The sequence below is a fragment of the Lepus europaeus genome, chromosome 8 (assembly GCF_033115175.1).
Source record: "Lepus europaeus isolate LE1 chromosome 8, mLepTim1.pri, whole genome shotgun sequence".
Taxonomy (NCBI): domain Eukaryota; kingdom Metazoa; phylum Chordata; class Mammalia; order Lagomorpha; family Leporidae; genus Lepus; species Lepus europaeus.
Window position 1 is genome coordinate 74719172 of NC_084834.1, and position 24772 is coordinate 74743943.

The 24772-nt window shown below is 41.4% G+C and overlaps 1 protein-coding gene across 8 annotated transcripts in view; it reads left to right on the forward strand.

The window, feature by feature from the left end:
• Positions 1-490: 490 nt before the first annotated feature.
• UBE2D3 (ubiquitin conjugating enzyme E2 D3) overlaps positions 491-24772 on the forward strand; it is a 33649-nt gene continuing 9367 nt past the window's right edge. The window contains exons 1-5 of one of the 8 annotated variants that reach the window (XM_062199808.1): positions 491-612; positions 1911-2070; positions 19054-19190; positions 20783-20846; positions 20917-20973. In XM_062199808.1, the coding sequence (XP_062055792.1) occupies positions 2047-2070; positions 19054-19190; positions 20783-20846; positions 20917-20973 (282 nt within the window). In that variant the 5' untranslated portion in view covers positions 491-612; positions 1911-2046. Of the gene's footprint in view, positions 613-688; positions 824-1042; positions 1192-1353; positions 2071-19053; positions 19191-20782; positions 20847-20916; positions 20974-24772 lie in introns of those variants that run through there. The other 7 variants (XM_062199807.1, XM_062199806.1, XM_062199809.1 and 4 more) reach the window with 7 other exon arrangements.

The window sequence follows — 24772 nt, forward strand, 5'->3', positions numbered from 1 at the left end:
TCCAGCCACGCACCTCGCGGTCACTGAGCCCGGCCTCGAGGCCGCTCCGACGCTGGGGCTCGGCCCGCGGGCCTCTTAACTTCTCAGTACTGACCGAGGGTCAGCAACGCACTAGGCTCCCGCACGTGGGAGCGCTGATCACAGTCAGCTGGGATCCACTTAAAACTACCGCCCCCTTCCCGAGGGGCGCCTTCCCCCACCGGTGAACCGGCCCCGGAGGGCAAGTGAGTAAACACCGTTCACCTGCCGCACGGGAACCCTCAAGGACCCTGCCCAACCCCGACGAGAGGTATCTAGTAATTAACCCTGGAGACCTCCCACCGCACACCCTTGATTGGACGCCTGAGCGAGGGCTGCGTCGGCTCGCGCTCACACCAGTCCGGGGAATTCCATTTCCTCTCCCTCCCACCAGCACAAGCACTCAGGGGCGGTGCTTGCTTGGGGCCCGCCCCACTTGGAGCCGGGGGCTCGCTGCATCTCGCGAGAGTTGGTAGGTTTGGGGGCGGATACCCGCCCGGAAGAGCGCACAAAACTGCCCTTAAGTCATTGCAGAGCTCCAGCTCCTGTTAGCCGTCCACGTCGTTCTCGCGAGATCCGCCGCCTCCATACCAAGTGAGGATACCGAGGGACGCTGTGGGGAGGGGCGTGGGGCACCAGCGCGCAGCTGTCGCTTCCATTACCTTCCTCCCATGGTCTCCTTCCGGTTCTCGATGCTTCTCTGAGTCTAAGGGTTTCCGCCACTCGTCCACCCTCCCCCCTCAGCCTATGACCCGCCTTCGTCCCCCGCCCTCCCAGTCCAACCTCCGATCTGTTTAGTAAGAAGGTGCTGTTCCGAAAAGAAGGAAAAGGGGGTGGCCCAGATTCGCTCGGCTGTGGCCGAGGGCAGTAAACCGTCCCCCGCCACCCTTAGATTTGTGCCGTGCTCGCGACGGCGGCGTTGGCGGACTGATACGCGGCGGTGAAGAGGCCGGAGGAGGGGGGAGGGGCGGAGCGTGGCAGCTGGCAGTAGTTCCGTCAGAGCGGACATCTTGTGGCTGTGTCGTGCGCGTGAGCCCCGTAGGGCCGGGGAGGCACCAGCTGCCGCGCGGGGAGGAGGCCGAGGCCGCAGCTTGAGGGAGGCCCCGGCCCCTCTGTACGCGTGGGTGTGGACAGCCAGGGGCAGGGAAGGGGAGGCTGGCCAGTGCCGGCGGGGTAAGGGGGCCTCCGGGCGCCGGGCCGCCGGAGTGGCCAGCCTGTAGGCTTGGGTGGGGTGAGGTGGGGAAGCTGGAGGAGCCGGGGCCTCTCCTGCTGGGGGGTGGGTGGGAGGGGGGAATGGGCGCGTCCTCGCGCTGAAGCCTCGGGCAGCTCGGGCGCGTGGTGGTAGTGGCTGGGCGGGCGGGCGCGCGCGGGAGCGCGCTGGAAGGCGGAGTGTACGGTGGCGTCAGGGGCGATACAGAATAGCTGTAGCTGCGGGGACGGCCACACGTCCAACCTTTCTTTATTCCCTTCCCCTCCCCGGCCGCACCTTTGAGCAGAAAGCGAAAGAAGCCGGGCGGCAGCCCGCACTCCGCTGCTGCCCCCTCCCCCCGTGCCTTTCTTTGCCCTAGTGACGCCGGCGCAGCGCCGACTAGGCCCCGGCTCTTCCTCTGCCGGGCCCCGGACCCTGCCCCGCACCCACCCCTTTCTCCTACGCCTCTTCCTCTCCCACCCGGCTCTCTTCCTTTCGAGAGGCCGGGAAGTTAAACTTGTAGCCACCCCTTCGCTCTTCCCGTCACCCTCACCCCCGCTTCGGGCCGAAGCTCGCTATAGGGACTCTTGGTGGATTTGCCACCCCACCCACCCCGGAGCGCGACGGTTTTAAGGGACCTGGATTCATCAGGGTCTCTCTTCGGGGCCTGTGCGAGTGCTGATCTGCTCCGTTTTTGCAAAAGGCGCCTGTGTCTGGCAGAGCCGGTGTGAGACCAAGAGACAATCCTTCCCCGCCGCCCGGATAATCAAGAGTTTTGGCCGGACCTCTGAGCATACACCGAGAGAGGGAGAGAGGAGCCAGACTAAAAAGCACAGACTATGGCGCTGAAACGGATTAATAAGGTAACTTGAGGGGGCTGAAGGGAATTGGGGTTGTGGGAGGAAAGGAAAGCCGGGCCAGAACTATAGTTCCGAAGATAGTCTCTTGGGGTCACTTCTCCCATTGGGGGATAAAGAGCCCGGACGTGCTTTCTCAAGGCATGAGGCTTAAAGCTGGGGGGAGGGAAGAACACTTGTGGCAAGTGAGGTGGTGTTCTGAGTATGTTACGATGGAATCTGCAAATTATAGGTGCGGGAGAGTGATGTAAGACGCCTCGACTTTTCTGCTTCTTAAGAATGGGTCCCGTTTGGGGGTCGGAATTGCGGGGAGACACCCCAGCAGATGTCATGGCGCTCCCTGTTTTTGGTGCTTGAAAAACTAGTTTTAGTTGTAGGAGCAAGGCTTTAGGTCTTCTAGAAGAGAGATCAGAAAAATCTGCTGGGTCCCGAACTTCGCTAAGGTCGCAGTTAGGACTAAGTCTCTTGGCCTGTGCTGAAGGGTAGTGCTTGAGCTGTGGAACTTCATAGACTTCATAGCTTTAGGCCGGGCTGAGGGGGCTTGGGAGGAGCCGGGGTGACACAATGTTGCCACTTCCTCTGTTTAGTAGTTGCAGATTTTCACCCGAAGCAGTTTATCGGAAGCACACTGAGAACTGATGTAAATACCTTCTGGAAGCTCCCTTTTTCTTTTGGCTGGAGTTCGGTGTTGGGGGAGATGGGGGCGAGATAGCAGTAAGGGAAGGCTGGGTGTACCTATTTTTGCCTCAGTTCGTTTAATAACACTCGCAGGGAAGATTGTTTGGCTACTTAAAATGTGGTTTCATAGTAAATTATCGATCTAAGTTGAAAGAAGCTAGGATTTTTGAAACTCAGGCGGCGAGCGGAACCTCCACCTCCGGTGGTTTAGTCTCATTTTCTTTATCTAACTTCTGTCCCGCATTTTAAGATGGCGGCTGCTCTAACTGGTTCAGGCTCTTTCTGGTATCTCCTTTAGAAATAACGTGAAATAATATTCTGTGTTAAACGTTAACTTTTATATCAGGTTGTGCACTGCTCTAGGACCCCTTGTTCAAGACTTACCTGAATCGAAACTCTGAGACTGTATTTCCCTTTTTCGTAACTTGTGTATGTGTGGTGTATTTGATTCTTGCACAATCGAGGAGGGTGGAGTATTTACAGCTAACTTGAAAAAAATGTCATGGAATAAATTCAGCCTTATTGGAAAATAGGAGATGGGACAGGAAGGTTGCAGGTTCGGAACTGGCGTTGATAGGTTACTTTTTAAAATTCCTTGGAAGGTATTGGAAGAAGTTGGCTTCAGGAAAATAAATCTGATGCTGCTTTATTTGCATTTAATTAGTAAGTATGACTTCGGAGTTTATTTAGCAAAACTGGTGTCTTGCAAGAGATGAGAGTTTAAGTCTTTTAATACGCTGATGATGAAAAAATTTTAAGGCAGTCATCCCATTGTTTTATGCAGAATACTAACTTAAATATTTCTGTTTCTGAGATTATGGAAAAGGAAAGGAAGAAAAATTTCTGAGGATTTAAGCAGTATAAGGAATTATTTAATAAACCCTTTTATATGACCACTTAACATATGGACACATTACTGTATTTTGCAGTAATACAATGTAAAAATCAAAACCCTCTGGAAATTATTTCAGCCCACTAAGATACAGAATGTTTCAGATCCATAGCGTTTTTATGTAAGTGGAACAGGACACTTTAAAGGAAGGTCTCATTGATTTTTTTTCTTTTACAGGTGATACCCAGCTGCTGTGACACTACTTTAATGATTTAAAAGCTCTAGAGAGGCAATATAAAATAATGGTTAAGAGTGTGAACATAGGAGCACAAATGCTCATTAAAATTCCAGCTCTGAATAAGCTTACTTATGTGCCTTTTTATAAGATAGGTTTTTGTTATAAATGAACGATAGTTGTGTGCCTAATATATACTTGGCAACTGTTCGACACCGAGATGGCAGTAGTGGACAAAACAGATTTTCAGGTCGTAGTTTTTTTTGAGGATTAAATGGGTTAATGTGTGGTTTTGAACAGGCCCATGTTGCATGATACTCTAAACAGTTATTACTATTTTAATGACAACTTAAAATCCTTGTTTACTAAAGAACATTGACTTCTCATCTAGTATGCTTAGTTACTACCATCTATATCTTACTGTAAATATTTTGGTGATACAATAGATGTCACTTTTAAATTGGTAAATATGAGACGTTGCTGGTTCTCCCTATAGAAGATTTTGATGTGGTTTGTATTTAAATGTTGCTGTCAGAACCACATGAGGAAACTTCTAAAAATGATAGTAAATCTAGTTGTAGTGAATGGACAGCTTTGAAGGGGCATGCTGTTTACTTCTGTCATAGAAGTAGATACAGTAGCCATTGATATCCATACATTTCTGTGTCATTACTTATTTTGAATTCTTGTCTGAAGCCCCCAAATTAGAAATACTAAAAAAATTTGTGTTCTTCACTAACTTATCGAAGTATTTATTGGAGTACTTTTAACTGTTAGTAGTTCTTTCAAACAACCTTATTCTCTGTCTTTAGTTGTATCCTTTATTTGGAACAACTAGTATGGTCTTAAATGAGGGTGATAAACAAGAATAAATTGTGATGATGGTTGTTGGGTGCCATAGACAACTTTAACATTCCCATTGGACAACATGACTGTAGTACATAGGTTTGTGGGATATTTCAGGACTTTGTATTATCTAAAGTATTACGTGAACTAGGCCTAAAAGATTAGCTCATGTATCCAGTGTTTGCTATGTGTTTGAACCGTTGGAAACACTTGTATAAGTTCAGTTCATTTTATAACAGACCTAGAAAGTAGACACAATTTTATCTCCATTTTGAAATTATAAGGGTACTTAAAAATATCGTGAAAAATGAAATTAAAAGATAAGTTTATTTTGGTGCCAAAAACTTGAAGTGTGCATTTGAGGGATCTTCAAAATGCTGATAGAAATGTATATTATGAGAAAACTGTATGGCTGTCAATTGTATTTGCAGCAGAACACGTACCAACTCCATTTTTCCATGAACTACTTGAGATGCCTTTATAGAAAACTAGGGCACCAAAAGGTTAGGGAAAACACCTGGGCTTACATTGTGGCAGAGTTAATTAGAACTCAAGCCATCCAGCTCCAGAGTTTGTGCTCTTGAACATTTGAATTTCATCTTTCAGATTTTTGTCATTAAAAATGGTTTTCCTTTTTACGTAGTATTGCTTATAACAGCTGAGACCAGACTAATCTTTGTTACCGTGCTTTCCAAGTTGTTCATGGGTAGTAACTCTTTGTGATCTTGAAGACCTGGATGTGAGATACTTCATTTTATGGATGGAGTACAGGCACAGAGGTTCATATATTTGTCTAGTCACACAATTAGTGACTGAGATTCAAGTCAAGGTGATCTGCCTCAAGAGGTCAAACTGACGGGCCATTTCAACTCCCCTTTTTATAGTGAATGTATTTTTAATTTTCACTACCTGAAATAAGCTCCTTCTCCCTTTACATTTAAATAATTGGGGTTTAGTTTTACTGTTACGTTGTAGTTGACTTGTGAATTTAGATTTTAGCTGATAACACATTTGGAAGGACTAGAAACTACCACTTGTCAAGTGAGTTCTAGGGGTCTCTTAAAGTGAATAACACTTTTGGTCCCCAGCGAGTTTATAGAGAGAATAGCCTAAGTCTTTGATATGTTTTTTATATCGTTCTCAAGGCTTGTTTGTAGTCAGCTTAGTATGTAGGACTATTGTGGGATTGAGGGATACTGATCATATAGACATTAATACTTAATTTAGGCCGGCGCCGCGGCTCAATAGGCTAATCCTCCGCCTTGTAGCACCAGCACACCGGGTTCTAGTCCCAGTCGGGGCACCGATTCTGTCCCGGTTGCCCCTCTTCCAGGCCCCCTCTCTGCTGTGGCCCGGGAGGGCAGTGGAGGATGGCCCAAGTGCTTGGGCCCTGCACCCCATGGGAGACCAGGAGAAGCCCCTGGCTCCTGGCTTCGGATCAGCTCGGTGCGCAGGCCGCGGCGGCCATTGAAGGGTGAACCAACGGCAAAGGAAGACCTTTCTCTCTATCTCTTCACTGTCCACTCTGCCTGTCAAAAAAAAAAAAAAAAGAAACTTAATTTAGAAAAGGAGCAACCGACACGGTGTTTTTCTTTTATCATGTTATTCATATGTAGTTCAGTATTCTTGTTAGCACTGGAGAAACAGTAAATTCTAGAGAAATCTCTGAAGCATTTGACTCTGATGACCCCTTTCTGTTGAAGAGGAAACTAGATTCCTGAGGTGAAAATGTTGAAGATTAAATTCTCACATCATGGATTAGCTTTTGCATGCTTTTCGAAGTTAATTTTTTCGAAAGGCAGACACAGATTTCCCAACCACTGGTTTACTGCTCTAAATGCCTGCAACAGTTGGACTGAGCCAGACCAAAACCAGGATCTGAGAACTCATCTGGGCCTCCCACGTGGGTTGGCAAGGCCAGCTACTTGAGGCATCACTTGCTGCTTTCTAGGGTGCACGTTAGCAAGAGCTAGTATCCAAACTCGGGCCCTTTAGTACGGCATGTAGGCATCCCAGGCTGTGTCTTACACAGTACCAAGGCCTACCTCTACATTCTTTCAATAGCAGTTTCTTCTATCTATCCATCTATATAAGACCTGACTGTATATGATGTATTAACTTATATATGTAGTTTTTTTAAAAAATATTTGAAAGAATAACAGATTGAGATAGCGTGCACGAGAGTGAGCAAGCTTCCATCCACTGGTTAGCTTTCCAGATGGCTGTAACAGCTGGGGTTGGGCCAGGCTGAAGCCAGTAGAAGCTTCATTGAGGTTTCCCATGCGGGTGTCAGGGGCCCACTTGGGCCATCTTCTAGTGCTTTTCTCAGATCAGTAGCAGGGAAGTGGATCACAAGTGGAGCAGCCAGGACATAGCCTCATCTGCAGTGTCACAGTGCTGTCGCCTATGTATGTAGTTCTGACATGAGTGAATATTTATACATCAGAAGAACATTGAGAGTTTTTAAAGAATACAGCAATGTGGGATCTTAGTCATTTTCTCTGGAGACAGACATTTTGAATGTTTTCTCAGTGATTGAGAAAGTGAAGCCCTTTGGTTAAGAACCACAGATATAGTTGGTAATCATTTAATCAATACTGAACTAAGGGCATTATCTGCATTAGGCACAGTAGTCTAGTCTCAGGGGATTAAAGAAAAACGAGTAAGGCTGTAATCATCAGTGAGAAGCTGCTTTAATGAACAAGAGTAGGTGTTTGTCACTTTGTGCAACTTCAACTTTCAAGAATGTAAGTTTAGTATGGCAAACTATTACTGCAAAGAGAAATACTGGTATTGACATGCCTTGGTTGCCCATTAAAGACATACTAGATAATTTTCTGTATTCCATCTTGTCGTTAGTGTGGCTTATCTTTTGTAACATTAATTTCCCTTGTCAATATGAACCAATGTTTTGGTAAATTAGGAAATTCAACTGTTTCCATTCCTTAACTGGAAAATTTTGTGCTCTTGTTCTGGTATTGCTAGTACAGTGGTGATCTTACAATCTTACTTCAAAATCTAACAGTGTAATTGAGAACAGCACATTAATTATCTGATGAACCAATTTGCTTTATTACATAGGGTTTATTCTCAGATCTGCACCCTTAACCTTGTTATGTGGGAAGGGGAAAAATTCTATATTCTTGTACTTGGTTCAGACATCTGGTTCTATTTCCCAAGTATGCATTCAGCATAATCTTCAACCTTTGACCATTTGTTGTATTTATCCTTTAAAGTCTATGGTGATTGATTATTTGGTTCCTTGGTTCCAGTTGGAATATTTATTAATCCTAGCCATTCTATTAAATGGCTAATACATAATGAGATGTTTTCTACTCCTGGGCTACTGTTAATTTTTATTTATGTCCATAATATTTGCTTTCATGGATAAAAGCTCAGAAATGAAGTTTGACATCCTGTCTTTGCCCATTTCATAAAATGCTTAGAACAGAACAGCTTTGAATAATCTTAAGTGACCTACAGTGATGATCTAAATGAAGAAAATTGTAGTATTACTCATTAAGTCCATTTATAGTATCGTGTCTAATGAAGAAGCATACTTGTCTCATCTATAGTTACAACTAAACAGGAAGTTAATACCTTGCTAGTGAGACATTGTGCAGCACCTACCTGTTAATCCTTACAATAATAGAAACTTTCAGGATTTCTCAGAAATTAAAGTGAATTTTAAAGGAACTTTTCCTTGTGACCCGTTTTGAAATTTATTTTCACTTTATTTAGAAAGCAGGGAGAGAGAACTTATGTCTGCTGGTTCACTCCCTAATGCCCGCAACAGCCATAGTGGGCCAGCTGAAGCTAGGGGCTTAGAACTCAATCCAGATCTTCTGTTTGGGTGACAGGGACCCATGTACTTGGGCCATCATCTGGTGCCTCCCAGGATGTGCATTAGCAGGGATCTGATCAGAAGCAGAGTAGCTAGGACTCAAAAACCAGTCACCTCCCACTGGGGATATTAGAGTCCCAGGCAGCATTTTAACCATTGTACCAAGTACCTATCCCCTTCTTTTGATCTTAAGCTTGGAGTTCTAGGAATTGATTTTATTATCTTTTTAAAGAGATTTTTGTTTATTTGAAAGGCAGAGTTTTAGAGAGCAGGACAGATGTGCTAGTTCACTCCTCAAATGGCCACAATAGCTGTGGCCGAAGCCAGAGGCCAGAAATTCCATCCAGGTCTCCTTTGCGAGTGGAAGGGCCCAAATTACTTGGGCCAACTCCTGCTGCTTTCCCAGAAACATTAGCAAGGAGCTGGATGGGAAGTGGAGCAGCTGGGACTGGCGCTCATGTGGGATGCCATGCTTGCATCTTCATGTGCTGTGCCACAACTCTGGCCCCCATTCATGATTTTGCCAAACTGCTTAGGAAATAATTGTTAGAAACATTTGAGAAGTTTCCTTTATATTTGTATTTACATAAGGTATATAGGAATTCCTTTTGAACTTATTTAGTTAGCTTGATAATTATATGAACAAATCAGTGTTATTGTCTGCCTAGTAGACATAATTATACTGCATTTTGACCTTTATCATTGATCTGAATTTTTGTGTTTTGCGAGGTTCCTAGTGAGTGTTCGTAACTTCAGTTTCCTTCTTTCTAACGCACCTAACTTAACCCCTGCTTCCATGTGATGCCCTCATTTCATCCAGCCCCAAAGAGTGTTCACTGTCATTTAGTACAGGTTTGAGGCAAGGACTGTCTTTCAGTGCCAATTCATAATCAAAATCTTAATCTTTAAAGTAAGTAAATTTAGTTCTGAAAGAAATGGACTCAGCACACAGCAGATTCGCTTTCTATAGTAGTATAAGCTTTTAAGTTTCCCAAAAGCCACCGTTAGGAATGGTACCTATTTGAATCTCATTCTGTCCTCATTGAATCGATTGTATTAGAAACTGCAAGATGAGTGGTGGAGATTTGGATATTGGATAACAGATTGTTGAAGTTTATAATTAGGGGTAGAATGTATGTAGTTGGTCTTATCACAGTAACTGAGTTCACAAGTTTTGGGGAATAATGAAATTTGGACAATATAGAATGTGTTACTAATGGACTTGTATGCCGACAGTAAAAGATTTGTTTCCATAAATGGTGCCTTTTCAGTTCTTCTGATATGATACACAAGTAGTGGTTGTCATTGAAAGAAAGTTAAGAATGCTTAGATGATTTTATTAGAGGCATTAAATCTTATTAGAGGTTCATTGAGCATGGCTACTTTATAGGTTCATTATTCATAAGCAGCTTTTGTACTTTTAATTTCTAAACTTTGAAGGCAGCAGCCATTTCCTATACTTCCCTAGCAGTCCTACATGCCTTGGTCTCCTGTTCTTGCAGTGTATCATTCTGCCAGCACCATGTATCATTGACTTAGGAACATGTAGAGAGCAGAAAATTTAGTGCCATATTTAGACACAACGACAAAGGCTGATAGACACTGACCAAATTATTTCCCAATTTTAACTGTCAGAAGTCTTTTCTTATAGAGATGGAAGATCTTTATCACATTGTCAGCTTCTTCTTATAAATCCCACAGAAGAAATGTTTTCAGAATTAAAAATTATAACCATTTTTTAAGGATTTATTCACTTATTTGAAAGTCAGTTACACAAAGAGAAGAGGGGCAGAGAGGACTTCTATCTGCTGGTTCAATCCCCAGCTGGCCGGAACTGCCGGAACTGCCCCAGTCCGAAACCAAGAGCTTCCTCTGGGTCTTCCCACCATGGGTGCAGGAGCCCAAGAACTTGGGCCATCCTCCACTCATTTCCCAGGCCATAATAGAGCTAGATTGGAGGTGGAGCAGCTGGGTCTCAAACCAGAATCCATATGGGATGCTGGCACTGCAGGCGGTGGCTCTACCCGCTATGTCACAGCACCAGCCCCATAACTATTACTGTTTAATGTACTTCGAGATGACTACTTTAATAGTTTGAGTTGAAAATGTTGGTTATCTGTTAAGAGATTTTCTTGGTGAATGAATCCCCTAAGCCCAGCCTCCTTCACCATCATGGTGCTTATTAAATCTTAAGGAAACAGGCAGCTAAGTCAGGTGTATTAAACCTGTTTCAATCTCAGATTTGTTTGTAGGACTTTAATGTGGTAAACTAGACCATTTGAGAGTTTCTGGGATCTGATTTATCTAGGTTAGAAGAAAATGGCAGAGTGGTCTTGTAACTACTTTTCCTATAAATGTTTTATGCTTCTAAGAGAAAGAAGTAACATTCTTGCCACTGGAAAAGGACTAGATTCTCAAGAGTTGTGTAGAAGGTTTCAGTGCAGAAGATAATCCTAAAAGGAGCTGGCCCCAAAACAGCACACTGTTAGAAGTGTCTTTTTTTAAGAACAGTACAGTTTTTAAAAAATTTAACTCATTGCTTGAATGTTTTTATTTTATCAAGTTTATTTGAAAGTTAGAAAAGAGAAGCATGCATGTACACTGAACGTTTCCATCTACATATTCATTTCTCCAAATGCCTACATGGGGCCTGGGCCTGGCTGAAGCCAGGAACTCCACCAGTTCTCCCATGTGAGAGATAGGGACCCAGATACTTAAACCATCGTGTATCTGTTGCCTTCCAGGATGCACATTAGCAGGAAATTGGATGGGAATCTGAAGTGGGCTCAACCCCAGTCACTCCAAAATTGATGCACTGTACTCTGAATGTGTGTGTACTTGATTCCTCTTAATGTCCCTTCAGAGTGAATGAATCCTGTAGTAACTCCTGCTCTATATGACTCTCCCCACCAGCTCTTCCTGTTTTGGCCAAGAGTTCACTTGAGTTAGGCATTCTCCTGTGTGGAGGGTGGTCAGCGGAGTGTGACAATTTTATGTGGGCCACATGTTAGCTATACTGTTCATCTCTACTAGGAAGCAATGAGCTGACAATTTTAGTTCTGTAAATAATTAAGCTTGTGAAACTTACAGGCACTAATAGATGTTTACTAAAATGGAAATGGTACACAAGATTACTTTTGAAAATTCGAGTAGTTGCTCTTATTGAAAATAACCTTAGGTCCAGTAAACTGTTTCCTCTTACAGTGGACTAGATAATTGTTCTCTGATTTGGCTTTTGTTTAAGGGCCGTGTAACTTGAAAAATAACACTTGATTCACACTAGGAGATACAGATGAACATTGGATAGGTAGTTAGGCCAACTGAACTATAGGAAAAGTGTTAATTTACTTCATATGTTGTTCATTCTGAGGCATTCATTCATTGAGTGATAAAAGGGTACTTGACGATGTGTCCGAGAAAGCAGCAGAAGTTGGCCTGAGTGTTTGGGCCTCTTTATCCACATGGGAGATCCGGAAGTTTTGGGTTTCTTCCTTTGGTCTGCCCCAGTCCTAGAGGTGCTGCAGCCATTTGGGGAGTGAACTAGGAGGTGGAAGATTTCTGTCTCAAATCTTTTTTAAAAGTACAGAAAATGAAATTAAAGTGTATTGGGGGGGGGGGTAAAAAAATTGAAATCCACCTACAGTTTTTCATAATCATTTGCCATTACCTTTTTGAAGACCTCATGGACTTCAAATTTTTACACTAGAATAAACTTTTAATTCTCCTTTAAGTTTATTTGAGACGAGAAACAGTGTGCTCCTCTCTGCTTATTCACTCCCCAAATGTCTGCAATACCCAGGGCAGGGCTGGGCTGGGCTGGGCTGGAGCCAGGTGTGGGGAACAGAATCAAGTTTCCTGCAAGTGTGGTAGGAACACGGTTAATTGAACCATAACTATTGCCTTCCTAGGTCTGCATTATCAGGAAACTGGAGCCAGGAGTTGAACACAGTTACTCTAATATAGGATGTGGGCATCCTAACTGGCATGTTAGCTGGTTGGCCAAATGCCTGCTGCCCACAGACTTTTTGAAGTATTCCTCCTGGAAGTTGTTTTGCATTTAAAGTTCTCTTTCCTCTGATGTGCCAAATACCATATCAGGTTCTTTAACTTAAATAAATCTTGAATGCAAGAACATCCTATGGAGAAATGACCCTTTATAAAACTTACCTGTAGTCCTACTTCCAAGTTGTTCTACCTGTCTTGAGTCTCACTTAATGGTTCTGTTCCCCTCTTAAGAGGCTCCTAAAATAGAGATGAGCTCTATTTCTATAAGGTAGTTGGGAGGATAAAACCATCTTGGCAACTTAGTTTACATTCTTCACTCAACTAAATGCTTCCTGTGGTTTCCTAATGTAGTTATATATTCAGTCTGTCTTAGTAGGAATTCCTGTGATATGATTTTAGGATGTGGTATACAAGTTAAAAATCTTAGTTTGGGCCGGCGCCGCGGCTCACTTGGCTAATCCTCCGTCTGTGGCTCTGGCACCCCGGTTCTAGTCCCTGTTGCGGCGCCGGATTCTGTCCCGGTTGCTCCTCATCCAGTCCAGCTTTCTGTTGTGGCCTGGGAGGGCAGTGGAGGATAGCCCAAGTGCTTGGGCCCTGCACCCACATGGGAGACCAGGAGGAAGCTCTTGGCTTCAGATCCAGCGCAGTGTGCCGGCCGTAGCAGCCTTTTGGGGGGTGAGCCAACGGAAGGAAGACCTTTCTCTCCGTCTAACTCTGCCTGTTTAAAAAAACAAACAAACTTAGTTTGGCATATGTATATTTTGGTGTTAACAGATTCTTAGCAGCCCTTGTCACAAGTAGCGTTGGAAGCCAATGTTATACATGGTATATGTTACTTTAAACGATTAAAATTTTGAAAACCTACAAAAGTGGTATATATTAAACAAAATGTATGTGCAGTAATATAGAAATCTGGACTAACATCTCATGAAGGGCGGGAGAAGGCAACCTGAGGAGTACACTTAGAGCTTCAGTTATTTCTAAAACATTAAAGATTGGAAGAAACTATAGTAAAAATTTTTAGTAATACATGTGTGCTTTAATGATGCGATTTAATTAAAAATTACAAGTGAAGATTCACCTCTGGTGCTCTGCCAGTACTTTGAAACATCCAAATCTGATTTTTTAAACTCCTGGTTGAAAGCAACCCGTGATTTTTTTTTTTCATTGCCGCTGGGATAGTCTTTGACATGGGGCTCTAGTTTCTACCCCTCTCTGCTACTCTTATTTGTCTTGGTATTTTCAGAACTAACATGTTTGGTACCAAAAAGAAAAAAAAGTACATAAGAGTAAATGTATTAATGGTGAAGTTTTAGATAATAGCATTGCATTTTTTGTTAGATTTAAATTTACCTCTAGTTTATGTGGCATTAGGATGCATGACTGTTCCTTATTCTCCATAATGTAAGTTTCAGACTTTGCTTCATTTACATTTCTGATTTTCCAGGAAGGTTCAGCATTATATTGTACTTTAGTAGGATAATCTACATAATTGGTAAAAGGGACCAGGTAGCATGTTTCTTAACATGGGTCCCTCCACACTACATTTTTTCATTCTTGATGTGACCCAGATTTAGTAAGGGAGTTTGTTAGAAGCAAACTGGATACTTAAAGGAATAGCTGTAGGAACCAGAACAAGCTACAACCTCAGGGACTAAAATTTCTGCACATTTTGTGTCAAGTCAGCCATTTGTTATCTTTGCTGCTGAATGTGGTCTCTCTGGCTTCTTTACCTTGTAATTTTAAGGCACTGCCAACAGCTTTGGGTCATATCTCTTCCAGCTCTTGATTATAGAATGAGTGTCTCTTCTAGTTTTGATTTGGAAATTCTTGGGCAGGGATAGACAATGGACTAGTAAAATCAAGTCTGAGCTTATATTAGATTCCAGCCCTTTAAGGTAATAACTGAAGCAGAGGCAACAAAATTCTGTGGTTAGCCATGTCCTTATAATTGGTTCAGGAGCTTGACAGTCACTCAAGAATTAAAGTCACGTATTTGTAGTAAGGAAATAAAGCAGTTCCCTGGGTGAAAAGGTTTTATTGAATAACAAAGTGTCAACTACAGCTAAGATTTTCTATGATGACTTACTCTAATCCTCAGATTTTTTCCCTGCCAAAGATGCTGTATCTTATTACTCATTTTGTGAGCATAATGTCATTAAAATTATTTGGCATCTCAAAAGTAAGTGCTGATACATGATTTGATTAGCATTGGATACTATTTGAAAGGCAAGCAGAAAAGTGAAATTAGTGTTTTTATCTTTTTTTATTTGACAGAGTTAGAGCGAGAGACAGGTGTTTTTTTCTTTAAAAATGGCCATTTTGATCCTTAAAATGTTACCATGGTCATTTTTCTCAACATTGAATTTGAAGTAGATTTTGGTGTGTAGGTTTATTGGCCCCATTTTAGGCAGTTAATTATAGCTTCAGAGGTGTCTTGATCATGGGAAGTTTGAGAAATACAGCATTTATAAATGATTTGAGAGTAATCAGAACCTGAAATTGAATGAATAAAGAGCTGAAATTTAGCATTAACTAGCTGAAGTTATTACGCTAAAGGAACAACAGTATTGAAAAGGCCTTAGTGATTAATAAATACTGGTGTGCAGAAAAACTTGTTTCGAAGAAATACTTTTCATTCTTTGTAGTTAATGTATAATTTTCAAGTAGTATGTTGACTTGTTCTAGTTAAGTTCCATAGTTTTTAAAGAGTTATTTTTGTTTTGTACACTTCAATTTTATGTGAGAGAGACACCAAGATACCTTCCCATCTGCTGGTTTACTCCCAGAATATACTGAACATCCAGGCTGGAGCCAAGACCTGGAATTCAGTCTAGGTCTCCCAAACTGTCATCCCCAGAACTTTAGAACAGCAGCATGCCACGAGTGGAAAATTCTGTACATGATCTCATGTGACAGGTCACAAAATGCAGGCACTAAAAATGTATAAAATTACTTTAAGGTATATGTACAAAGTATCTACAAACATAAATGAATTTCATGCTTAGACTTCAGACTTGAGTCTCATTCTTAGGATATCTCACGTATATGGTAATATTCCAGAATTTAAAATATTTCTGAGTACAGTCATTATGAAAGGCAGAGTGATAGAGAAGATCAATCTTCGATCTCCTGATTCACTTTTTTTTTTTTTTTTAAGATTTATTTACTTGAAAGTCACCACAGAGGAGAGGCAGAGAGAGGTCTTCCATCTGCTGGTTCACTCCCCAGTTGGCGCAGCTCTGGCCGTTGCAACCAATCTGAAGCCCGGAGCCAGGAGCTTGTGCAGTGGCCCAAGAACTTGGGCCATCTTCTGCTTTCCCAGCCATAGCAGAGAGCTGGATAGGAAGTGGAATAGCAGGGACTTGAACTGGCGCCCATATGGGGGTGCCAGCACAGCAGGCGGTGGCTTTAACAACTATGCCACAGTGCCAACCCTCTGGTTCACTCTTGAAATAGCTACAATGCCCAGGACTGAGCCAGGCTGAAGCCAGCAACGCCATCTGGTTCTCTTAATATGGGTGATGGGCCCAAGGACTTGGGCCGTCATTTCCTGCTAACCCAAGGATCTGGATCAGGAAGCAGAGTAGTCAAGACTCAAAGTGGTGCTGCTGTATAATCCACTGTAGCATTCCTGGCCCCTGGTTCCCTCTTGTGAATATGTTGAACATGTGAGATATGATTTTATCTGTCATCTTTAAGATTGAGTCTTAGGGTCTTTGATAACGTAATCATCTGAAAGTTTTAGAAGTGAATTGGCAGTGTATCAGTGCGATTATTGTCCACTGTGCTGGCTTAAAAAGTTTTTTGTTCTTGTTTTAAATTTATAATGCAGGGGCCAGCGCTGTGGTATAGTGGGTAAGGCTGCTGCCTGCAGTGCCGCATCTCACATGGCTGCTGGTTTGAGACCCGACTGCTCCACTTGCGATCCAGCTCTCTGGCTTAGAGTGGGGGGAGGGGGAGACTCCTGGTTCCTGCCTTCAGATGAGTGCAGCTCCAGCCATTGCAGCCATTTCGGGAGTGAACCAGTAGATGGAAGACACCTCTTTTCTGTCTCCCTCTCCCTCTTCCTGCCTCTCTGTAGTTCTGCCTTTCAAATAAAAAAAATCTTAAAGTTTATAAAGCAGAGAGATTTCCTACCCTCTGGTTTATTCCCCAGATGCCCACAATACCCAGGCCTTGGCAGGCTGTAAAGCCAGGAGCCAATGACTCAGTCTGAGTGTCTTTGTGAGTGGCAGGGACCAAACCCATTGAGCTGTCAGTGCTGTCTGCCAGGATATATACCAGCAAAAAGCTGAAATTGGGAATGAAGCCGGGACTTGAACCCGGGCACTCTGATGTTGGTTGTGGGCATTCCAAGTGGCAGTTTAACCCACTTTGCCACAATACCTGCCCCAAAGAAGCACTTCATTTGGGATGAATAAGTTTAGATTCGTGCCTTTCAAGATGAAAACTTGTGTAATCACTTTTTATTCACCAATGTTGAATCTTCCAATGTTAAACCATCTCATTTTTTTAAAATTCACGTATTTTTTTTAAAGATAATGGCAAGAGTTGGAGAAGGAGAAAGATCATCCATCTGCTGGCTCACTCCATGCCAAATGGCCACAACAGCCAGATCTGGGCCAGGCAGGAGCCAAGAACCCAACCAAGTACTTGGACCATCTTTCCCTGCCTTCCCTAGCACATTAACAGGAAGCAGGGTAGCCAGGGCTATTGGCTTAACCCAGTCAGCCACAATGCCCACCCTAGCCATTTCAATTTTATTCCACTGCTGGTATAAAATGCAAACTTACCAATTGAAATAAGAAAACTTGCTCACAAATTTAGATATTTGAAGCACAATTATAGATGTAGGTAGTATTGGGGTTTGTGTAATTTAACTGTTCAGCCTCAGTTTTGTAAGAAAAAATTTCTAATGTATCTTTTCAGTGATTCTATTTTGCTAAAAGCTTCAAAAGGTGAAAAATTTTTGGGTGGGGGACATCTAATTGGTTAAGTGTCTGTTGAAAATTTTCAACAGATGTTGAACAAAATGTAAATATTTCCTTTATAAACCCCTGAATGAATCATTGCTATAATGGTACCTTTCTGTTTTTGAAGTAATTTTTGAATCACCATCACTTTATATCTGAATTACAGATAACTGCAAAAAACTACTGGCTAGGTTTTTAACTGAACTTTTCATATATTTTGTAAGTTACTCACTATATTTGAGTGTATTAATAGCATTTTGACAGGCTCCATTTCTTTTCATTGGTATGTACCGCAACCAATTAAAGAATGTTTATGCTTCAGAAATTGATTTTTAAAGGAATTTTTTTCAAGATACACTTTAAAGCATGACAGCAGGAGGGAGATCTTCCATTCTGATTCACTCCCCAAATGGCTGCAACAGCCAGGGCTGGGTCAGGTGGAAGCCGGAAACTCCAACCAGGTCTCCCATGTGGGTGGTAGGAGTCCAAGTGCTTAGCCTACTGCTGCTTTCTCGGGTGCATTAGCTGGGAGCTGGATCAGAAGTGGAGCACCTGGGACCTGAACTGGCAATCATGTGATGCTGGCATTATAGGCAGTAACTTAACCTAATGCACCATGACACTGGCCCCAAGAATATAGCAGATTTATTAAGAAAAATTATCTTACTTGTTAAATTTGCTCTATAATAAAGTCAAGTGTTTCGTCTTCAGAGTGACCTTTGAAAATTGTTTTTAAGTCTATGTAGTGCCAGCGCCGTGGCTCAACAGGCTAATCCTCCGCCTTGCAGCGCTGGCACACCAGGTTCTAGTCCTGGTCTGGGCACTGGATTCTGTCCCCATTGCCCCTCTTCCAGGCCAGCTCTCTGCTATGGCCTGGGAGTGCAGTGGAGGATGGCCCAAGTGCTTGGGCCCTGCACCCGCATGGGAGACCAGGAGAAGCACCTGGCTCCTGGCTTTGGATCAGCGCGGTGCGCTGGCTGCAGCGGCCATTGGAGGGTGAACCAATGGCAAAAAGGAAGACCTTTCTGTCTCTATCTACTCTGCCTGTCAAAAAAAAATTTTTTTTTAAAAAGTCTATGTAGTGCATGAAAGCATCATGATACTGTTAGAATTTCTGTGTCTGCATGTACAAATATTTCAGGTCATAAGAGTAAAATGGGGTGTGTGTGTATGCTGGATACATTTTGTTACTCCACTGTGGTGGTCATACAGTTTACTTCCTCTAATGCCACAAGATCCTACATATTCAAAGCAATTATTCTGGAATTTAAATTGAGAATTTCTCTCCCCCTTTCCTGAACCCTGGGTGTAGGGTGGGGGTTTGGAGTGAATATTCTGCATTTTATATCCTGATAGTACTGAAAATCAAAGATCTGTGTTTTAGAAAGAATTAATGTCTAGAAATTCTCATTTAATCAAATTCCTGTGTGTGTAGTAGAAAATAATTACAGTAGACAAGATGAAAGGAAGAAATAACTTTCAGAGTCACACCTTAGGAACATTGATAATTGCATTAGATTGTTGCCATTGGCTAATTATTCTTTAGTGTTTTTTTTTTCTTGTTTTTTTTAAGATTGATTTATCTGAAAGAGTTACATGGAGAGAGGAGAGGCGGAGAGAGGTCTTCTATCCGCTGGTTCACTCCCCAGATGGCAGCAATGGCTGGAGCTGTGTCTATCCGAAGCCAAGAGCCTCCTCCGGGTCTCCCACGTGGGTGCAGGGGCCCAAGGACTTGGGCCATCTTCTACTGCTTTCCCAGGCCATAGCAGAGAGCTGGATCAGAAGTGGAGCAGCCGGGAATCAAACTGGCGCCCATATAGGATGCTGGCATGGCAGACGGCGGCTTTACCCCCTATGCCACAGTGCAGGCCCCTATTGTATCTTTTTAAATTTAGGCTTTCATTCTTCTGCTTTCTAGAACTTTGTCTTTTGCATGTGACTGCATTCAGCAGTTTTTCTGTTTTGTTCCCAGACATTGCTTTTATCAGTATTTCCATGTGTAGATTAGAAGAGGGATAAAGTGGTTAAAACCATCCCCAGCCTAAGGTGTATTTGTGTATTTGATTTTTTTTTTTAAAGGAGCAGCTCTTTCTTACACTGTAAGTTAACTTAAGAGAAACTTGAGAATGTTCAAGGCTGCGTCAGATTAACATTGGTTCGGTTTATCTTTTCAGTTTTATTGATCATACATTGGCTCTGTCGTAAGATGGAGTTATACTTAATATTAGATTTTTTTTTTTTTTTTTTGACAGGCAGAGTGGACAGAGAGAGAGACAGAGAAAGGTCTTCCTTTGCTGTTGGTTCACCCTCCAATGGCCGCTGCGGCTGGCGCACCGCACTGATCCGAAGCCAGGAGCCAGGTGCTTCTCCTGGTCTCCCATGCGGGTGCAGGGCCCAAGCACTTGGGCCATCCTCCACTGCCCTCCTGGGCCACAGCAGAGAGCTGGCCTGAAAGAGGGGGCAATGGGGACAGAATCCAGCGCCCCGACCAGAACTAGAACCCAGTGTGCCGGCGGCGCAAGGCAGAGGATTAGCCAGTTGAGCCACGGTGCCGGCCAATATTAGATTTTTTAAAAAATTACTTCATATCAGACTACTCATTTGTTATGCATAACTCATGGAAGAATTAAGTACTTACAGATACTGGAAATAGTACTCATGAAATTTAAGAATTGTAGCTTTGTGAAGAGCAGATTGCTCTACCTAGAAGTGGGTTCCCTAGGCGGAATTTCAGTAGTAGTAAAAATGGATGTTCAGTAAAAGACATTGTTGAGTTGAAGAATAAGGAGATTAAAAACAAAGTACTTAGGTCTGAAAGTTTTCAAGTATAAACTGGAGTTAGTGGCTCCCCCTCCCTACTTTTGGATAATTGTTCAAAAAGAAAGCAAAGGATTTAAGAACGACAAAAGGGTCTCTGAAGTGGTCTGGAATTTTGGCAAATTCCATGAATGTTAGCTGTGCTGTAAGTTCTTGAACTGAGAACATCTCACTACTATTTTGATTTATTAGGTGATCAGCTTTTGTTTGTGTAATAAAACATTGATACTGCTATATGTAAACTTTAATGAGCCCTAGCCAAAGTAATTGTCTCCGCATGTGTCCATTAAACAAATATGCCTATGAAGTTCCAAGAACTAGAGTTGGGTTACTTAATGTTTCCTTTCCACTAATGAAATATATTTATGTGATTTTAAGGATTGCTTGTCCCTAAAAGAAATGGAATTAAAATAACTAGAAGCAATTGACTTAGGTTTTTTAAAATTTTTAGGTTATGTGACCCAACATTTTCTTTCTCTGTGTAGGAACTTAGTGATTTGGCCCGTGACCCTCCAGCACAATGTTCTGCAGGTCCAGTTGGGGATGATAGTAAGTAACTTTCAGGTTTATGTTTATGGCTGATTTTTTTTTTAAAGCTACTGTATTTTTAGATAATAAGTTGCATTTTTTTCCCCTTTATCTAGTGTTTCACTGGCAAGCCACAATTATGGGACCTGTAAGTATTAAAATTTTTTAAATTTTGGTTTTGGTTGAAAACTGCATTGATCTGTTTGTGGTGTTTTACTTAGTCTTTAGGTTTATTTTTTTAGGTGGTAATTTTGTTTTGGATATGCCTTAATTTTACTGCTTTAAAAAAACAGTATAATAAATTAGTTACTTGCTTACATGTACCTTATGTGTTATCCTCTCTGATAAGGTTTCTAGAGTATAGCATCTCTCTGGAATTACCAGGTATCTATTAGTCTCAGTGCTGTTTTCCTTTTATAGTGATGTAGAATATTAATGTACTGGCTCTGATTCTACCATGAGCTATGTTACTCAAAAATCGTACCTTCTTTCTGTACTTGCGAACAGTCTAGCTAATTGTATTTTGCAATCTATTAATAAAACTTTAGGTCTATACAAAATTAATACTTTAGGCAGACAGTGATATTTTGAATATAGCAAAATTTGTTTCTATTCTGGGTAGATGAGAAACTATGTGCTGGATAATTGAATGTTGAGAATTATCGATACCATCTAAGAATTTCAGAGAATTAGAGCACACTTAAAACATCCTGGGGTAAGATTATCTTGCACAAATACTTAAATGTTCTTTAAAATTTATTTTAAACTTGGAAGACACTTTAGGATTTTTATTCTAAGTAACAACATGTGTATCTTACTGAAAATTTTAATATTTCTACCTCATGTGAGTACTTGCTGTGTCAGGTAAAAAGGATACAAATGGACATAATAGAGAACTTATCAAACTTTAGGGAAATTACAATTACTAAGGGGGACAGATAATGAAAATAATTGTTAGAAACTAAGGTGATGATGGGAATTAAGTAATACATGACTCAAATGCTTCTTAAAATAAATTTATGGGAAAAATAGGACAGGAGTTCTTGAGTTCAAGTAATTGTAAAATGTTGCAACCCAAAGAAGGAAGTATGAATCAAATGAAAACAAATTATGACAAGGCACAGATACTACTGTGGTAGGAAACTGGAGCTGAAGCCAGGAATTGAACCATGCATGAAGTGGGACATGGATGTTTTAAATAGGAGAAACACCTGGTCCTTACTCCCCATTTTAGATGGGACTATGTATGTTTCTGCCACAGTTCCTACTGTGTCCTCTTTATTTACCTAGATTCTGTGAGTGTTTGCATTGTTAAAGGCCAATTTTCAAGCTCTACCACATAAAACTTACCTTTGATTCAGAGGATTTTGGGATTACCTCATTTTAAAACTTGCCAAAACTAAGAAAGGACAGAAAAGTTAGTAATCACAATAATCACAACTTCCTAATTGGATAGTGTACAGAGTAAACCAGATCTTTCAAATAGAAATTGGTGTGGTATCTTAAACTCTTCCAAAAGGTAAGGAGTATGCATATCTACAGTTAAATTGAAGATTCAGTGAAGCATGTATGCTAGTAAATTTCCAGAGAATAGAATGTTGCTTATCTTGATAAATTCTTAGCATTTAATTTGATTTGATTTTCAAAACAATTTTTTCATGTATTTTATATTGTTGGTAAGTCCTCAGCAGCCTTTTTACATGTATTAATAACTAGTGTTTGTTTTCAAAATAAATGGTTGATTTTTTTTTTTTTCAGAACTATCTAAATATTCTGATTAACAAAAGCAAAAAATGTATATACCACAGCTACAAAGTTTTGCCTTGCTAGTAGTCTTTTAATGTGTTTTTGGCTACAAGAGTTAATTCTCACAGATTGGATAATTTCAGGAAATAATCAAAAGTTAGAAAAATGTACCACAAATTTTGTCACCTAAATTAGCACATACATTAAGCTGCCAGCTTTAAATGGTAACTATGTGCTTACTATAGAGTGCATCAATGAAATGGCTTGCATTCTTTATGCTTCTGAATGCATGTTTGTGGTAAGATATCACAATATAGTGTAAGATAAATAATAGTTATATGAGAGTAGTTCTATGATGTGCAGTTGTGACAAAATACAACTGGGGCACTGGGAGTATAACAACCCATAAACTACAGATTGGGTGGAAGAAAGGAATGATGACAATCACTTGCTTTGGGCTACTTAGGTCTGTTAAAGTGATGACAGAATAAAAATTTGATTTTCTAAATATAGCATTTCAGTTTGAAAAGAGTATCAAACTTTCATGAGTTGCAGTCAGGAAATGCTCTCAATAAAAGTTATGGGGCAGGAATACTTTTTTAATAGTTTGTGCTTATTGATTTTGAAGGTAAGAAGGAAGCACAACTAATAAAACATTACATCTTTGAAAGGATTGACAGAAAATTACTCGTCAATTGATTGGTGAAATTTGGGGTTCTCTCTTGACCACATTAAGTGCAATTCCCAGTCAGAATTGATGTACTAACTCTCTCTCCCTGTCTCTCGGTAACTCTGCCTTTCAAATAAATAGATAAAATTTCTTTTTTGACAGGCAGAGTTAGACAGAGGGAAAGGTCTTCCCTCCGTTGGTTCACCCCCCAAATGGCCTCTATGGCCGGCTTGCTGCACCGATCCAAAGCCAGGAGCCAGGTGCTTACTCCTGGTCTCCCATGCGGGTGCAGGGGCTCAAGCACTTGGGCCATGCTCCACTGCTTTCCCAGGCCACAACAGAATTAGATCGGAAGAGGAGCAGCCGGGACTAGAACTGGCCCCCATATGGGATGCTGGCGCCCCATAGGCAGAGGATTAACCCACTGCACTACGGTGCCAGCTCTCTAATTTTTCTTTAATTGGAAATGGAGTTGGCAGAAAGAGATGTGTTCACATTATTTGGAGGGCAACTCTAATTTCCACCTGATATATGACCTAACTGTAGAAAAAAGTGCCATATCTTAATAATATATCCTAGCAGTGTGATCATAGTCAACTTGAAAAACAATGGCTCAAATAATCCTTAGTCCGTAGATACTACTTTTTGGCTTATAAGGCTTAGTTGGTTTTTTTTTTTTTTTTCCAGCGTTAAGTGTGTTATGTCATTACTTTCAAAGACTAATGATGTGTCAAACTTGTTTCTTTATGTTATTTTTTAAGGAACATATTAGTACATGTTAGGATTGTGGTGGGAAGTGGTAATTGTGTTCATTAAAAGGTACATAAAAGAAGGGCAGCCAGCAGATTGGACTGAAGGGAGGACTTTATTATAAGGAAGAATGTTCCAGATAGGGAGCAGCACTTTGTCATTTTTATGTCCAGTAAAGCGTGTGTTTTGAAGAGGTAGATAAAAACTAGATTGATGGGATTCAGATCCCAGAATACCCTTGTGTATCTAGGATTTTGAATTTTATTAGAAAAGGTTTGGTAGATTTTGAATAGGGGCCTCAACTTGAAACTTGAAGACTACTGCACCATTAGGATGGGCACAGAGTTGGAAGGACAGACTGAAGGCAGGAATATTGGTAGTAAACTGTTGGCATAAAACATTCAAAAGCTAGTAACATCTTGAATTAAAATAGTGGCTGTTGGCCAAAAGAAGAAAATAATTGAAATTTTTAAGTTACCTCTAAAATTTGGTAAGTACATTTTTTTTGAGGAAATGAGGAGGAATCAAGTATGGGATTGCTTACAACTTTGTAATGCACTTAACTGTTTGTAGATAGAAAATGTGAAATGAAGGAGATCAGGAACTTAAGATTTAGAGATTAGAAATATTGAAGAGGCATTTGTGTATGTGGTTAGGAGCAGAAAATTACATTATAGGAAAAGTTGTGTTTGCAGAATATATATATATACACACACACACACACACACATATATATGGAATAGGAGTTAGAAACAGAAAATGAATTTGTAGGAATAACATC